This window comes from Theobroma cacao, chromosome 1 (genome assembly GCF_000208745.1).
Source record: "Theobroma cacao cultivar B97-61/B2 chromosome 1, Criollo_cocoa_genome_V2, whole genome shotgun sequence".
NCBI lineage: Eukaryota > Viridiplantae > Streptophyta > Magnoliopsida > Malvales > Malvaceae > Theobroma > Theobroma cacao.
Genome location: NC_030850.1, coordinates 7,138,724 through 7,157,129, shown reverse-complemented (window position 1 = coordinate 7,157,129; position 18,406 = coordinate 7,138,724). Strand labels below are relative to the sequence as shown.

At 32.5% G+C, this 18,406-nt stretch overlaps 3 protein-coding genes across 3 annotated transcripts; 1 reads left to right on the top strand and 2 right to left on the bottom strand.

Moving 5' to 3' along the window:
- On the bottom strand, positions 2,004–4,643 carry LOC18611834 (squalene monooxygenase). The gene is made up of 7 exons (XM_018117048.1): positions 4,345–4,643; positions 4,084–4,195; positions 3,747–3,921; positions 3,372–3,381; positions 3,041–3,259; positions 2,453–2,728; positions 2,004–2,303 (listed from the first exon to the last, which is right to left on the bottom strand). The coding sequence occupies exons 1-7, from the start codon at positions 4,630–4,632 to the stop codon at positions 2,004–2,006; spliced, it is 1,380 nt and encodes a 459-aa protein (XP_017972537.1). The 5' UTR covers positions 4,633–4,643.
- On the bottom strand, positions 6,821–8,699 carry LOC18611833 (NAC domain-containing protein 82). The gene is made up of 2 exons (XM_007048284.2): positions 8,585–8,699; positions 6,821–8,343 (listed from the first exon to the last, which is right to left on the bottom strand). The coding sequence occupies exon 2, from the start codon at positions 8,043–8,045 to the stop codon at positions 6,999–7,001; it is 1,047 nt and encodes a 348-aa protein (XP_007048346.2). The 5' UTR covers positions 8,046–8,343; positions 8,585–8,699; the 3' UTR covers positions 6,821–6,998.
- Positions 11,915–17,988, top strand: LOC18611832 (putative transcription elongation factor SPT5 homolog 1). Its single transcript, XM_018117041.1, has 19 exons — positions 11,915–12,197; positions 13,452–13,702; positions 13,802–13,945; positions 14,023–14,181; positions 14,286–14,369; positions 14,773–14,840; positions 14,939–15,293; positions 15,388–15,543; positions 15,649–15,746; positions 15,955–16,003; positions 16,092–16,244; positions 16,341–16,463; positions 16,554–16,638; positions 16,757–16,918; positions 17,049–17,097; positions 17,187–17,254; positions 17,356–17,434; positions 17,582–17,691; positions 17,777–17,988. Exons 1-19 carry the CDS (start codon positions 11,999–12,001, stop codon positions 17,827–17,829), a joined length of 2,445 nt encoding a protein of 814 aa, XP_017972530.1. The 5' UTR covers positions 11,915–11,998; the 3' UTR covers positions 17,830–17,988.

Below are 18,406 nucleotides of genomic sequence, written 5' to 3'. Positions count from 1 at the left end.
ATTTTGTACATATATATCCCATGCGAGCTCAAATGATAAGATATTATTTCATTAATTATTGTTCATAAATGATATTTAAAATGTAAGTTGCATATTTGGAAATATATATGATAGACGTGATATGTTAAATTTTATTTTTTTTAATTTATAAAAAAAAGAATTATATGTATTTAATTTTGTGTTAGGTATGTGTTTTCATTGTTTAATGAGTACAAAATCTTTTCTTCTTTCAAATAAGAAACTGATTCTATATTAAGATCTGATTGTAAATTAAGATATCCTTAATATTTTATATAAAATTCGCTCAAGTATCGATGCCGTGATTATAAATGGCATCACAAATTGTGCTTAAGTTTTATTAGCTAATGCTGATTATGATGAAAAAAAAACTAATGCTGATTAATAAAAAGTATTAACCATATAATTCATAAAATCTAAAAATTTTACTTCAAAATTATATTAAATTTTCATAAATAACTTAGATGCTAACGATATTTAGGTGCTGACACTTGGCACTTGTTTTTAGGAACTTGATTCTTGATGGTTGGTGTGATCAATCTTCTAATCTAATTCTAATTTGGGAAAACCAGTCCTTAGAAACTTGGAGCTGATATGCAGGGGTGACCCAATAAGGTTTAAGGTTTAAAGCGACTATCATATATTTTTTAAATGACTAATATAAATCATCAATCAAAATTTTTAATTCAAATAAATCAATTATCACATAAAATAAGTACTCAAACATTTGCCTCATTGGTTGATGTATAATCCCATGCCTAAAGAGCAGGGTTTGAATCCCTTTTTCCCAATTATAAAAAAAAAAACTATCACATAAAATAAAAATAATATAATAATATGATATAAACTCTAAATTAAAATAAAAAATCTGTAAATATTAGAATAATAGTACTTAATTGTTGAATACTTTCTTATTTATTCTTTGAAGGAAAATTGAAGTAAAAACAAAGAAAGAAGAAAGAGTAAATGAGAAAAAAAATGTCAAAATAGATATTATATATTGAAAAAAAACAATTAATTTTATATAAAAGGAAAAAATAGTTGTTGAAATTTATTAAATATGTTAATTGAAAATAGGAGAAATAAGTAAAAAAAAAACTGTTGAAAATAATTAAATATATATGACTGTTAGTTGATTGGAAATAAGAAAAATAATTGAGAATTAATAGCATTCTAGAAATTAATTATTGATAAAAAATTAAAATTTATTAACCACATAATTAAAAAGTGAGAAAATAAATAATTTTATTAATTATTAATTATTTTTATATATTTTTAATTTTTATATATTTTTAATATAATTAATTATATTATAAAATTATAAAAAAATTTCAAATTTGGGACCTTTTCTAAATTAGGGGTCTAAAGCCCTTGCTTGGGTGGCTTTACCCAAGGGCCGGGCCTGCTGACATGACCACAATAATTTTGTTTTTCGATTGCTTTATCCAAGTATTCATAACTGCCGTGGGGCAACAAAAATAATGGTGGCTCGGCTCCTCTTCTCTCCATCCCAACGTACATAATTATGCAATCAAATTCACATCACCAGTGAAGCCAGTACAAGTCATATACTGAAAATTAACTCCATTTACTATGAAATTTAGAAGCTACTCAACAGCTTTAAATCCTACAAATCTAGAACTAGCAGTGAAATTGAACAGGATTTTTTCGGTCCCCGTTACGGATCCTCATCTCTCTCTTCCTTTTTGACAAGAGATGGTATGCTACAAATAAAAATTTTAAAAATTAACTCGTATAAAAGAATTTACGGGTTCTAAAATGAAATTTTGCTTGTGTTTCCTGTTCTCATAGATTAACCGGAGGAACTCTGTAAGTAGCTGGTATGGTTACAGGGAAGAACACCTGTCTAACTCCTTCAGCCTTGAGTATAGGGAAAATGATGCTTGATGCTCCCTGAATTATGTGAAACATCAATAATTCCTGTTAGATTTCCTTGAATAGTCCACAATGTAGAAGATAATAGACTAAGCAATGAAGATACCAGCCGAAATTAATCTAGCACCAAGTAGAAGGCGTTTAAATGAAGGAAATGGAAGCAGTAAGCGCCCAAAGCCATATACAGCCACAGCGAAGAAGTGTAGGATCAGGTTCAATGGCCGAGGATTCATTCCAGAGAGTAAAGCTATTGGTCCATTTGAAAAAACACCGCCAAGACTTAAATAATCGAAGCATGCTTTGCGCATTTCTCTCCTTGCTGGGTCAGATGATCCGCTAAACACCTTATAGAGGGCACCGGCTAGTGTATATATGGTAGATGCTGTTGGCTGAAATATAAAGTCCACACATTGTTTGATTCCATAATTATCAGTTGTATAATACTAATTTTTGCTGCTACTTAGCTTTGACACTTTATTTCCTACTGTAAGATAGAGTGCAGGAATATATGTAAGATACATAGTTATGTTTTGCTTACCTTACGTAGAGTGTAGAAGGATTCCAGATACTTGCACAAGGCAGATGCATCATTTAGATCGCGCAGAGGTCTAAGGAGGTCTCTTAAAACGACGATATCAGAGAGTGCCACAGTCATTCCTCCACCGGTCAAAGGATGCCTCATGTTAAATGCATCTCCCATCAACAGTGCACCCGGAGTTGGATAGGGAGAAGCAGGCATGCTTCTGTTAGGCATCGTTCTTATGTTTCCCTTATTGATTGCAGATATGAAAGTATTGTATAGCTCAGAGGGGATCTGTGCATGCACACCAGTGTTCTTTTATTAGTCCTCAAGTGAAACTTAGATGGAAATGCTAATGTAGAAAGATAAATTGAAAACTCAAATCAACACTATTAAACTTAAGTGTTTGGTGTTCATCAGATCATTGCCACAATCATCAACAGATAATCAAAATGATCTAGCACATATAGATTTTTCTTCCTTTTTTTTTTTTTTTGAATTTCATATGGTTCACTTAATCAACAAAAGGCAAGAGCAAGAGACTAAAGCAACCGTGCATGTTAAATTATTAACTAGCAAAATGGTCGAGCAAGAAGACATATATACCTGAGGAGCCACCTCAGTTTTCAAGAAATGGGACATTTCGCCATTAGAGACTGAGGGAACCTTTTGTCCAGGTACATCAACCAGACAACGAACCTCTGTGCTACTAATAGGATAAAACAGGATTGGAGAAGGATCTGCCAAAATAACGTGTCCATGATTTGCATATGGAAGCTGACAGTTCTCCAGGACCAAAGCAACAAAACAAGGAGGGATGTCAACCTGCAGAAATACTTGCTATATAAATACAAACACTAAAAACTACTGCACAATCTAGGGAGAAGGAACACTTGAATGGAAAAATGGAAGACAATATCTCGAAGAAATTTGTCACATGTATGATCCTATATTTCAAATAAAAGAGTGTGACATAAAATAACAGTTGATTAACTTCATGACAGATTCACTAATTGAATAAAAATTATTTACTTATCGTTTTCACCTGTGGATTGCAGAGAGAGCGTCTCAAATTTGAGAAGCATCCATCACATACGATTGTGAGGGGAGCTTTAGCTATCAGCTCTTGACCATTCTTGGTTTTGTACTGCACCCCTTTAACAGTTCCCTTCTCAGTAATTAGAGATGTGACAGTTCCTTGTTCTAGTTTCACACCGTAAACACAAATTTGATCGACAATGCAAATTAGTAAGGAATTGGTATTATAAATTACTTTTAACTTGGCTAAATTTTAGGAGATCAGAGATGATACTTGGGAAGGGTTGATGCTTTTTCTCTCATTCTTTGAATGAAACGTCCATTATGGAAGCTTCTCCCGGCAACATCTGATTCGAAATGTTGCAAGGGATATGATAGTTTAGTGCTTTTCCCATCCTTAAACAGAGCATATCCAAACACGCGCTGAGCATCAATCCCATTCACACATTCTGCAACCACATACGTACAGCTCACATCACATGTTACTATAATCATAGTGCCTACTTCAATGATTAATTACTGCTATTTATATAAAAATAAGAGTGCATAATAATTTCCTTAACAATATATGCAATTTCATAAGTTGTACAAGATAAACCCTTTATGCTTACCCTCAAGCCCCAACTCCATCAATTTAAGGTAACCTCCAGGTTGTAGAAGTTCTCCAACAATTCTATCAGGTTCAGTCAAGTCTCTCTCAATCACTTTCACTTGGCGTCCATCCTTCAGCATGCAGTAGAAACATGCTCATCAGAATTCTCAAGTGAAAGAGCAACAAAAATACTTTTAAGAACATTTGGGAACTCTTCAAAAATGAGATAAAGAAAGGAAAGAGAATGGCACAGATTGTTAGAGAGGGAGAGAGTTGTCACCTTCCCAAGAGTGTAAGCAAGAGCAGAACCAGCAACCCCTGCCCCAACGATGATTATATCTGCACTCCTACCTATCTCTGAGTCTCGGGGTAATCCATTATCAGAGCTCATTGAAAATGTCTGCTTCTGAATTTTCTTGTACAGCAAGAGAAGACCCAAAACAGAAGCCAGAATTGCTCCCAGTAGATATTGGCAATCCATCTTCTCGAGAACTGAATTGTTTTTGTGTTTAGTGTGTGTTTCCAGCAACTGAACTTTGAGGCTTTTATAGGCTTGCAAAGGCCACATTGGGAACTCAAAAGCTACCTGGTCCATCCTACTGTTATTTTAATCGTTTGTTGAAGAAGTTGTCATAGTAGTCAAAGTAGAGCACTAGTAATGTAAAATATTAACAAATTATGAAAAAAAGTATTGTAAAGATGATTTTTTAGTCAGAGATTTTCTCTGAAATTGATCAAATAAAAGTTCTGAGAAAAGTGGAATTGATCAAGTAAAAGTTTGAGGAGGCGACCAGTGGTCAAAAGTTATGAGATGTCGCCTAATTTTAATAATGTTTTCAGTCATGGAAGCCACCAAACAAATAAATAGGAAAAACACTTCACTTCCCTCCATGGAGTTGCAGACAGACTATAGAATAACGAATTTGAGAAAAGAAAAGGTTGGGTATACAGTATACTAGGTGTAGGTCAAATAATCAGTCAGAATTTAGGAGCAACATTTTGTCAAATCCTATCGTAGGGGCAGTAACAGTAGTATTTAGTAATGTTTTCGTGGTAAAGCCATGGGCTTGCAGTCTCACCTTCTTTAGTCAATGTTTTAAATAACCTAAAATCAAACAATTAATGCCTTATTATCTTCTGCGGAATCAATTTTCAGCCTCATTCTCTTGCTCAGACTTTTGCCCACAGCATGATGATGAGCTAGAAGCATGGTTTCTGTTCTTAAGAAAACTACTGACCTCATTATCAAATGAAAATACCCTATATTCTTGAAGTACCGACCTCATTATCTGCATCAAATGAAAATACTACTAGCAAAGGCATGAAGAGGTTTAAAACTAATGATAAAACCCAAATTTCATAGCAAAGGATAAGGATTAAGGTGATTAACAGTTTATGTATTTGGAACATTATCATGGAATTGTTTAACGAGTTCGAATTTTTTTTCTTCTTCAAATAAAAAAGTGATTATATATTAAGATAGAATTGTATATTAAGATATAATCAATGTGACACATAACTATTTCATATAAAATTTGCTCAAATATCCGTATCATGATTATAGATGACATCACAAATTACGCATAAGTTTTATTAACTAATGTTAATTAATAAAAAGTATTAACCATATAATTCATAAAATCTATCATTTTTTACTGCAAATTTATATTTGATGATTTTCATTAATTATTATTAATTTTTATAAATAAATTAGGTGCTAACAATTTTTAGGGGTTGACACTTGTTTTTTCTTTCCTTAAAAAACAAATAGACGAAAGATTCTGTAGGCATTATAAATTTTTAATGATTAAATAATCAAAATAAAAAAAAATTAAAATAAAGTGACCAAAAGATTCAGGTTACCACATTCGCAACGATGAAGTTAGTTTTCATTTTTGCACTTTCACTACTTGAAATTTGAAGTAACATCTTACAAAAAATATAATTTTTAAAATTTAAAAAAAATAATTTACTTCAAGTTAAAAATAGTTATATTCCACAGTATAACCATACATAAAAAATGTAATGACGTACATTTGAAAGAGAATACAAAAATAGGTGAAAATTAATAGAGGGATAATTTTGTCATGTTTCAAAATAGGAATGGGTATTCGGTTCTTTCCTCCCCAAACTATAGATCGCAGTTGGTTCCATTTTTGGAACCGAAAGGAGTTTTGGGAGTCAACTGCAACGCCAAACGACCCAAATAGCTAAGTAATGAAAGGTTGCGGCCAATAATCAGAAATGGGAATGAGCAAATGTTTTTAGGAAGTAACAGTGTCTTTACTAACAAACTACCGAGATGAGTGCAAGTCGAGAGCTATTTAGCAGAACAGAGACACCCTACAGTCAGACTAAAAACTATGGTGGTAAATGACTATTTTCATTTTATAATCCCATTTTCATCCATGGGCTAATGCTATTGCCTTCTCAGATGATCTGTGAATATATCTTTTTCCTATCTTCAACAATCATTCCCAGCAAAATCTCTCTACAACTTTAATGTTGCTTGTACTTGCCATCTTATGACTGTATCCAAAACTACATAAAACAAGCACAAATTGAATGCTGCAATGTCTTTAATAGATGGGACTCTGAAGCATTGATTCAACATGTATTGGATTCACAAAAGCAAAACATGATACAAGCATATCAGTCAAAGACCACCACACAACTGGTGGCACGTTTAAACTGAAACTCCATAAAGCAATCATAAAACCATAAGACAATAACCAAAGCGAAACAATTAAGGGACATATTCCAAAAGGTAGTCATCACAACTTTCATTCTCAAATTAAACACCCACATAGTACAATGATAAACCAAGCAGCAGCAACACAACTGAAAATTTTTTCCTAATAACACAATAACTCATCAAGAACATTAAAATGCAGACTAGTTGTTATATGTAAGGGGTATATATTTTGTGGCATCTTATTCAAAGGGATACAACACACAGTTCAAATTGTCGTCTTCCGTGAAGGATGCCAACATGGATGAAATATCATCATCATCAGAAACTTGAGGAGCCTCGAAGAAACAATCATTAGCAGTACCAGTCACTTGACCATTGTCATACATAATGAATGCATCATCTTCTCTGAAGAATTCCAACATTGATACAATGTCATCATTTGATTCTTGAACCTGAGGACCTTGAGCAAGTTGAGGAGCCTCCGTTGATGCAGGAACAGCCTTATCAACAACCACCGGAACTTGAGGAGCATCCACAACTGTAGGGGCAGCATTAGCATTACAATCAATATCAGTGGTAACACTAGCAGCAGCATTAGTATGAACCACTCGAGGTAGAGTATACAACCCACTTGATGCAACAGATGCTCCAGCACAAAGGTTCTCCGGGACACACGAGCTACTAGCACCACCGACGGCTAGCGTAGACATGCCAGAAAGAAAGCCAGTGCCAACCAAATTTACATCCTCATCATCACTCCAATCTTCCTCCTTAAATGGTGCTCCATATTGGGCACCGTTTCTTGGGCCCATACCATCCTTCTTGAAAACAACACAAAGCACATATGTATCCTGAACAACCCCTCTGTCAGCCAATTCTTTTTCTTCAAGTCTATATTCATGCATTACCCAATCTGTTCTGTCCCCACTTGGAGCTTTACCTTGGTGAAAAACTAGAGTTTTTATCATCCCCACAACTGCATCTTTGTATGTAACAGTTCTATCCTTTCCAGTGGTTTTCCAGTAACCATACATGGCAGCCCGATTAAATCTAGCCCCTCGGGCATATTTCTTCTCAATGGGACAAAAGAAGAACCATTTCAGATCCCCTGTCTTTAAACAAGAGAAAGCCGGTAGATCCCAGGGTGCATATTTGTATATATCAAGCTCAGCAATTGCTTCGAAAGCAAGCTTCTTGCCCAATACCTTCCTCTCCAAATAATATTTAACAAGTTCAACATCAGTGGGGTGAAATCGAAACCCCGGAGCCAACAAGTTTTTACCCATCAAAAATTTGAAGTCTCAATGTCCAATAATAAACAACTTAAATTCACGAGCAAGTGAATATGGAAGTTGTGATTCTGCTTAGACTAAAGCAGCAGAACCAAAACAAATAATCCAAAAAAAGAAAAAGGATCAAATAATACTTGACGCGTAGAAAACGGGCCAAGTCCAATGCCTAAAAGAGATCTTTTGAGAACAATAACAGAGCCTCCCACGGCTCATAAACCCAAAATCACAGCAAAGAAACGATGGCGGCTGTTCCCAACTGAGGTCAAAAGTCATTTGGCGTACAGATTGAACCCTGATTTCAACATATTAAGGTTCCCGTATCATTAGAATTAACAAACAACACATCAATTCATTCAAATAAAAAAAAAACCTAAATCAATTGAAAACCCTAAATCGCAAAATCAAAGAAAACAAAAAACAAAAAAAACAAAAGAGTCACAGATCAAATGGATGACCTCTAATCAACTGGTATATGTAACATACAAGAATTTCAATTACAAAGAAAAAGAGAAAGAGAAACCAAAGAATCGTACCCGAAGAGAAGGGAGCCGCGAGAGAGGAAGCGAAAGACAGAGGGAGAGCGCGAGGGAGACCGAGAGAGTGAGCAAAGAGCTTAACCCAACGAAAAGTAGAGAGCAAGCTAAGGTGTGCGCTCGTTTTATAACGGCACTCTTTTACTACGAAATTTGCTTTTTTCCTTTTTTCTTTTTTAATAAAAAAGGAAATTCCTCCGCTTACCTCTTTTTTATGGTCTGAAACACCCTCCTATTCATTACCAAAAAGGAAATACTCTTAACGAACATTTGGATTCTTTCTAGCTTGCTTTTCAAAAAAATTAATTTTAAAATTCATTTTCTTTTATTTAAATGGTTAGACTACATGACAATAGATAAAAATGTTTATGTATTTCTAATTTATGCCACTAATTTCATTACTATAATATATGACTAAACTAATCAATTGATAGAACTATGGAGAAAATCCATAAATTTTCTTACCTTTTCTTGGTATTATCTTATATGAAAGTTTTGAAGAAAATAAATTATTACAAAAACAATAGCCTCAAGAAAATAGATGAAGTAGAAAAACCAAGAGAACTCTTGGGAAATTTAAAAGTAGTCATCACAACTCACAAAACATTAATAAATTATAATTTTAAGGAGATATTAATTTGAAGAAAGCACTGGTTCTATAAAATATGTTTGTTTTTTAAACGTAACTTGAGAATGTTGACATTTAACATTTGTTAATTAGGGAACATGATTTATAATTATGCACAAATAAAATAACGTAGGATCAAATGTTATCATTAACAAATGCAAGCTGGCACATAACATAAAACTACATAATAATTAGTCTAGAGAGGCACTAAAAAAGAAAAAATCATTAAAAAGATATATTTGTAAAAAAGTTAATATGCAAATGATAGGTGCATATATTTTTCATGATCAAAAAAATTTAGTTTAGGTTTTAAATAAAACTAAGGTATAATGCTTTAAAAAGGTTATGAACTATTTGAAAGAATTTAAATAAATTCTTACTTTTTTGTGTGTTTAGTCAAATCTATATATATATATTTTAAACAAAATAAAGTTCTTATAAATAATAGTAAACTAACCACTATTAATAAAAATATCACTTATCATTTTATGTCATGTGATATTAATATATTATAATAGATTATGATGTATATTTTAATATGTCATGGTAATATGATTACTAACATTTTTGTCATTTATATCAACATCACGTGACATAAAAAATAACAAGTGATATTTTATTTAATAATTAATTAATTAATCATTAATTATAAAAAATTTATTTAATTTCAAAGTAAAAATAAAAAATAATTGAGCAAAATAAAATATAAAAAAATTATATTATTCTTGAATAGTTTAAATTTTTTTTAGAATATTATGTCAAAATAANTATTTAATTTCAAAGTAAAAATAAAAAATAATTGAGCAAAATAAAAATATAAAAAAATTATATTATTCTTGAATAGTTTAAATTTTTTTTAAATATTATGTCAAAAATTAAACTCATGTATGTAATTCCCATTTGCAATATTTTATAAAAGTTTCAAGGCATAATGTACAAATAAACTCTTAAACTATTTAAAAAAATTTAAATAAATCTTTATACTTTTATTGTATTCAATCAAGTCCTTACATTTTTATTTTAAGTTAAATAAGTTATTGTACTTTTTATTTAAATAAAATAAATTCTTATAATTAATGATTAATTTAATAAAAATATTATTTAGTATTATTTATAACGTGATACTGACATGATATGTTAAAATATCATAATTAATTATGATGTGATATATTAACATATTATGATTAATGATAACATTACATATTAATTTAACATAATAACATGATCATGTAGTATTTTTCACCGTTCACATAATGTCATGCCAATACCATATAAATATAAAATGATAAATAGTATTTTTACTAATAATAATTAATCAATTATTAATCATAAAATTTTTTTGACCCAATATAAAAATATAAAACTTGATTGAATATAATAAAAAAATAAAAATTTATTTAAATATTTTTAAATAATTTAAAAACTTATTTAAACATTATGCCAAGTTTCAATTTAAAATTTTATTTTTTGGTCTTTCAAAGCTATTTTCAAAAGTTTGAGTTTAAGTTTTTGATTTCTAAAATATACAAGCTGCTCTACAAATTGAGCCAAAATGGGCACTTGTAATTGAGTTTTTTTTTTATTGTTTTTTATGATTAATGAGAGTACTTCTACCTGCAGGGCCGGCCCCATTACGTATGCCATTGACATCACCACCGTTTCTTTCACCCACCCATGTTCCTTTCATTCTTTAATTAATTGATCATACACCAAGCTGTCCTCCACCAAACAGCAATGTCAGCTGAAGAGAGGCGTAAAGTGCTGACGTTGATCCTGCCACGTCAGGTGGAAAGGTCATGCAATTCAATATTTTTTTAATGATATAATATCTAAAAAACTCATAAATTAAATAAAAAAATTTCAATAAATTTTTATATTTTTATTACATTCAATCAAGTTTTTATAATTTTATTTTAAATTAAATAAATTTTTTATAATTAATTATTAATTTATTCAAAATATCATTTATCATTTTATATTATGTGATATTTACATGACATATTATCATATTATAATTAACGATAATGTAACATGCTTATATATCATAATTAATAATAAAATAACATATTAATTTGATATGATAATATCATCATGTGATATTTTTTACTTTTCATATTTACATCATCTTATTATCTTGTGGATATAAAATGATATGTGATGTTTTGATTAATAATAATTAATTAATTATTAATTATAAAAATTTATTTAATTTAAAATAAAAATAAACGTAATATAAAATATTTTTTAAAAAATTAACTTAAAAATGTATTTAAATATCATGTTTTTTTCAATTAATAATATTTGGAAAAGTTAGAAGAGGAATTTATTTCCTTTTAATTGTTTGGGCCTATTGCCCATGAAAATCGAAATAAAAATAAAACTTGGGCTTGTGCATAAGTATGAGAAAATTATTCCATCGTAAGCCCAAATGACTTAGACTCGGCTTAAGCCTTTAACATTGAGCCTTGCGGCTTCACCCACCCCAGATTACAAAAGGAAAACGGAACGACAAAATCAGAAACGCTTTTATGCATGCAGAAATTTTAGGTTTCCTTCATCAACAAAGAAGAATAAGCCTTCCTTCAATTTCTTCGTATAAAACCCATTAGTTTGTTATCTCTCTGTTTTCTTTCCTTCATTCGCAATATATTTTCGCCGTAAGTTGATCTGCAACCATGCCCCGTCGAAGGGCTAACAACACCCATGAAGATGATGAACCGTCTCATGATGATCAGGTCGGAGACCAATATGATGGCTATGAAAGCAACGGTGGCCGGCACGTAAATATGAAAAGAAAGAGACGTGACGATGAGGGGGAGGAGGAGGAGGAAGAGGAAGAGGAAGAAGACGACGAATATGATAACGATGAGGAGGAGGATTATTGCAGACGCAAAAGGAGATCGTCCGTTAGGGATTTCCTTGACGATATAGCCGCTGAAGCTGATAGTGGCGAGGACGAGGATGATGAGGACGATGCTGAGGATGGTAGGAAACTCTCAAGGTTTTTCTTTTTTTTGGATTTTATTTTAGAAATTTCAGGATGGATATAGTAAATTTTAGGGTTCTAGGGTTATAGAGCAAATTAATTAATAAGTGAAGAAAATATGAAATATTATGACATTTTTAACTTTTACTAGATATAATCTGATTTCATTTGATATGTTTCAACCTAATTGTTGTTCTTCCTTTTTTTTTTTTTTTTGTAGAAAACTTTGTTTCTTGGTTATTTATACTAGTTACAGTTAGTTGACTTTATTAATCAGGCATTCGTATTCATAAGTTAGTCATGAATATTCATTGAGTGTCTGCAACATGGTTGAATTTAGTGCTCAGAAACCAGAGATTAAATTTGGGGGTTTTAAGGATTGCTTTTTTAAGCACTTTTGAGGCAATAAAATGTAACATACTTTTGGCCTGGGATGAGAGACTTATCTCTTTCAAAGGGTTAGTTATAGGTGCATGAATAATGAGAGAATGATATGATTCATCAAATTTAAAATGCAGTTGCATAGATTACTTCATTTGCAAAATATGTACCATTCCTTGTTAATTTTTAGTACTCCATATTTGCCATGTTTTGAGATTTTATAAAACTGAGTGAGATCTTATATTTGATCAAGTTAGTTTTAGTTGAGAATTTAATTTCGGTTTTTACACTCCTTTTAGACCATTTGTAATCTAATTTTTTAATATTTGAAGCATTTTTTTTTTAAGTATAGATGAATAGAGATGATGGAATTTAGGACTTTGAGGAACCAACAAAAAAAAAAAAGGAAAAATTTAATCTTTCTATTGCGTCTCTCAAAGATTTTTCAAAAAAGAATGCACTAGAAAAAATATTAATTAGCATGATGAAGCATAGCTAGCATGATAGCATCAGTATAAATGTACTTTCTTTCTTATATGCCTCGTTAATATTTGGAGATGAGTCTAGTACTTCTTACGTCAGTCATTGAATTGTTATCTCTATGTCAAACCTTTCTTTAATTTAGTTCAGTTTAACAGTCTTCTTTTAATTTATAAGATGCTGCACAATTTTAGTTATTGCTTTTATCCCTCTTATCCCATCTCCTATCCCTTTAAACTTACTGTTGAAATTGTTTCAGGCGTATATAGCTGTAGTCGTATTCTTTGTTTTAATTTTGATGTATCTGAAAAAAAGTGAACTTTCATCAAACGAACATTCTAGGAGCCATTATGATCTGTCCTAGCTTAAAATTGATTTTGGAATTAATGCAGGTTTTATAGATGATGATGTGACTGAATTACCAAAGGAAAATAAAGAAAGGATGCCTCGCCGTCCTTTCCTGCCAACAGAGGATGATCAAGATGATGTTGAAGAGATGGCAAGAAGAATTGAAGAGAAATATGGTTCCTTAAGTCGTCCAGAACAGTATGATGAAGGTTATGGTGAAGAAACCACACATGTTGAACAGCAAGCACTCCTGCCATCCGTTAGGGATCCAAAATTGTGGTTGGTTAAGTGTGAAGTATGGGGTTTTCTTATCATGTTGACTTAAAGCTATTCTGTTTCTATGATCATTTACGTATGACTTTGCATTTGTAACGCTTTGAGTTATTCATTTTAGATTGGACATGAGAGAGAAGCTGCTGTCTGCCTGATGCAAAAGTCAATCGATAGAACTGAATTGCAAATTAGTTCTGCCATAGCCCTTGATAATCTCAAAAACTACATATATATCGAGGCACAAAAAGAAGCACATGTGATGGAGGTATGTAATGTAATCATTTCCTCCCCGATATTATCATGGGAATTTTATTTAGCACTAATTCACTGTTTTTTTTTCAGGCTTGCAAGGGTCTTCGATATTTAAATCCCAAGAAGATAATGATTGTGCCCCTAAAAGAAATGGCCGGTGTTCTTTCAGTTAAAAGCAAACCCGTTGATATATCCAAAGATACCTGGATACGAATGAAGATTGGAACGTACAAAGGAGACCTTGCAAAAGTACAAAAAATCTTATCTATCATCTTGCATGAGGATGTGCAACAGTCAGTCGCTTTTTTTTTTTTCCTTTTCATCATTTAATTAGCTTTCTTTTGTATATGTAGGTTACAGATGTTGATGATATGCAGCAGAGAGTTACGGTGAAGCTAGTTCCACGGATTGATTTACAGGAATTAGCTGATAAATTGGTAAACATTCTTTGCTCCTTTATTGAGTAAATGTCTAGTGACTTCAATTAAATTATTGAAGTAAGCTAGGTTTTGGTCAAATATCAGTTGAAATGTATTATTAATTACTACAAAATTATATTGTAATGAGAACCAGATAAACATTTTCAAATCGTCATGTACTGATTGGTGGATACTGCTTGCATTTTGCCGCTTGACCTTGTCGATTACGTAATGCATGCATTAACATGTTGCTTAGATTTTGGTTCAAATCTAACTAAACTGATTTTGCGGCATATCATTTAGTTATATGTACTTTTTATAGTCGTAGCTTGACAAAATATTGCTTTAAGAGTAGCTAGAATTCCTAGTGATTATTTCCCTGAAGGATTTTAACCATGTTTCTCGTTTCTTGTCAACATAGGCAGGTGTGGAATTTGTGAAGAAAGCATTTGTTCCCCCCCCTAGGTTAATTAACATAATTGAAGTCAGGTATTATCTGTTTTTTTAATCCTTTCTGGATAACAGTAGTATAGTAAGACACACTTTAACTAAATTTTTGCTGGTTTCGTTTGTGGTCTGTTTATCAGAGAAAAGAACATACATGTTGAGCGAAAGCGTGATCCTTTCACCGGAGAGTATTTCGAAAAAATTGCTGGAATGATGTTCAAAGATGGTTTTCTGTATAAATCAGTCTCCATGAAATCAATTAGTTATCATAATATACAGCCAAGCTTCGATGAGCTTGAAAGATTTCTAAGGCCAGGGGAGAATGGAGATGGAAATTTTTCCAATTCTTTATTATCTGGAGATACAAAAACGGAACACTTCTCGAAGGGTGATAAGGTTCTTGTAGTAAGCGGCGATCTCAAAAATATGAGGGGAATCGTTGAGAAGGTAGAGGACGAGTATGCTTGTATTAGACCAGATATCAAGGATTTGCCGGTATGTTCTGTTTGAACTTTATTCTTGCACCAACCGATGATAAACTATGCAAAATTGGCATGAAAATTACCATTTTGATGCCAACCTTCTGCAGGAAACTCTTACGTTCAATGTTACAGATCTTAGCAAGTTCTTTGAGACTGGGGATCATGTGAAGGTTGTCTCTGGTACTCAAGAAGGTGCAACTGGTATGGTTACTAAAGTTGAGGGTCGTGTTCTTGTCATTGTATCTGATGCATCCATGGAAGAGGTAATTCACAATTTCCTTGAGTTCTCCAGAAGAGAGAATTGAACATCATTGGTTAATTTGGTATCTCTATACTTATCAAGTTCATATTATACATGTTGCATCCAGATCCGTGTATTTGCTCACTGTGTTATGAAAAGCAGCGAAGTAACTTCTACAAACAACGGAAACAAGGACTATCAGTTACATGATCTTGTTCTGCTCAAGTAGGCCCATGTTTTAAGTTATTTAATTTTCCTTTTTCCTCATTCTTATAATCTACACAATTCTTCTGAAAATGAAGTTCAGAGATTTAATATCTTGATTGCTTTTGATTGAAACGGCCTTTCCAAACTGAAATTATATTCATCGTAATGGTTTTGACTTGAGTTTCTTTCCGACCAAATTATTTTCATCGCTGATTATGTGGTGCAGTGATTCCAGCTTTGGCATAATCATACGGGTGGATGGAAAAGCTTATCACGTAAGTAATTTTCAACATTCGTCACTCTTTTTCTCTTCATGTTCCTTGTTTTCTCTCTGGATTTACTACTTTTATCACTTTCCTTCAGGTGCTGAAAGGAACTCCAGAGCGAGCTGAGATCGAAGTTCTAATGTACCGAGATATCAATTCCAAGATTGAGAAGATGGGAACTACAGAAGACAGATTTAGAAACAGAATCTCTGTTAAAGACATTGCGAGGATTGTTGAGGGGCCATTTAAAGTGAGTTCTTTTATTCTAGCGTTGACTTGGTCTTACTGTAATTGTTTTGTTTACATTGAAGACAATGCACTTTATTCTTCTATTAGGGAAAACTAGGACCAGTTGAACACATTTATAAGCATCCATGATCGCAAAAACATTGATCACGGAGGCTTTTTTTGTGTTAAAGCAAAGTCCTGTACCCTTTTGGGGGGTTTATATGCCAGAGGTGACATAAGGGTAAAGACATTTCAGATCAGTTTTTTATCCTATTGCCAAAGCAGTAACCGCATATCAATGTCCTCATGTTTTGATTCATTTATATTGCAGGGTGGTGTCATGGACTCACGAGTTTCAAGTTTAAGATCACTTGCCTGCATTCCCCGATCCCCAGGGAGACCACAAATTAGAAGAGGTCCTCATATAAACTCTATTGTGAATGCCTAGACAGTTGAAATTCACGTCATCTATTTGACGTGGTTAACGAATGATGGATATGCTCAAAGCTGATTTTATATCTGCTTTTGCTTCAGATGAGAGAAGATATCAAAGTGGAAGAAGAGGCCATGATTCCATTGTTGGTACCATGGTGAAAATTTGCAAGGGTCACTACAAGGGATCCCGTGGTCGTGTTGTAGACATTAAAGGTCAGTCAGTCCGAATTGAACTGGAGTCTCAGATGAGGATTGTAACAGGCAAGTTTCTCCAGTTACCCTGAGTCCTGACCATGAAACTTAAAATCTGAGGCTGTACTTAAAGTGAATGCCAGCTTTGTCTTATATATTGCTAATATTGACTGTGGTTTCTGCCCCTTTGAATGGCCAGTGGGTCGTAGTGAAATTTCTGATAAAGTCAATGTTACAACGCCAGGCTGGTAACAATTTGTTTCTCGTTTCGACTCCCTCTCCTTCTCTTTACATATAGTGGAAGAGAACTAATTCTTACTTTTATTTATTTTGCCAGCGATGCACCCCTATATGGTCTTGGAAGCGAGACTCCAATGCGTGTGCATGACTCCATGAGAGAACCAGGTGCGTGTGGCTTGCATTGTAAAATTATATACTTAGTTGCTATTTGAATTAGGGGCTAAATAGCAAGCTTACTTACGACTTGTCCAATGCTTTCTTTACAGGTACACCATTGCATGATGGCATGAGAACGCCAATGCGTAACTGGGCTTGGCATCCTTATGCATCAATGAGTCCTGCAAGGTTCGGATCAAAAACAAAAAGAGTTTTATGTCTCTTAATCTTTGTTGCTTTGAGTTGCTAACAATGCCAGATGAGCTCCAAGTTTTTATTCTGAAGATTTTTTGTCTTCTTGTCTTTAAGTTCATCTTTTGGTTCTATATATAATAGGGACAGTTTCAGTCCTGCTTCACAACTAGAAAGAGCAGCTAGTCCGGCGTCTGGCTGGGCTAGCAGAAACTGTAGTGCTCCTGGAACTCCAAGAGAAAGCAGAACTCATGGTAATTTGGACAAATGTCTCATTTCAACTTATTAATGTTCATTGATCTGAACTTGTAAATTCTAATAATATATTAATTTTTGCAGCTAATAGTGCAAATATAATGAGGAGCCCTCCACTCCTGGTAGGCACTCCATGAGATGAAGAGCGATGTGGCTTGAAGTAGATAATGGATCTCAAAAAAATTATGTAAAATGCTTTGCAAAGATGGCAGGATACTATAATGACAACTGATTGTTGCCTAATATTTCTATGATTTTATTTATACTTACCTTGGTGAAGGATCCTCGTTGATCAACATTGGGAATATTGAAAGACTTTTTTTCTTTTGGTTCTTGTGAAAATATTGATGTAGTGTATAGAGCTTCCAATATGTTCAAACCAAAGTTTTTCATTTTTTCTTTCGAAGAAGGGCCAAGTTTGCTGCTTCAATGATTACTTTAACATGACTGTTTGTTTGAAAGTAACATCTAATTTAAAAATTCAAACTGCGTCTGTAATTTTAAATATATATATATATATATATAAGAATATATATATACATTACATAAATACATATATATATTTATAATATATATAAAAATAAGATAATTAATTGAGTCAATTAATTGATATTTGTCATTCTCAATTGCATTAATTTTTTTTGGACTTTATGTTAAAATTACGTTGTTTTTGACATTTGAAGAGTTTTTTTGTTTTTATTTTTTATTTATTTC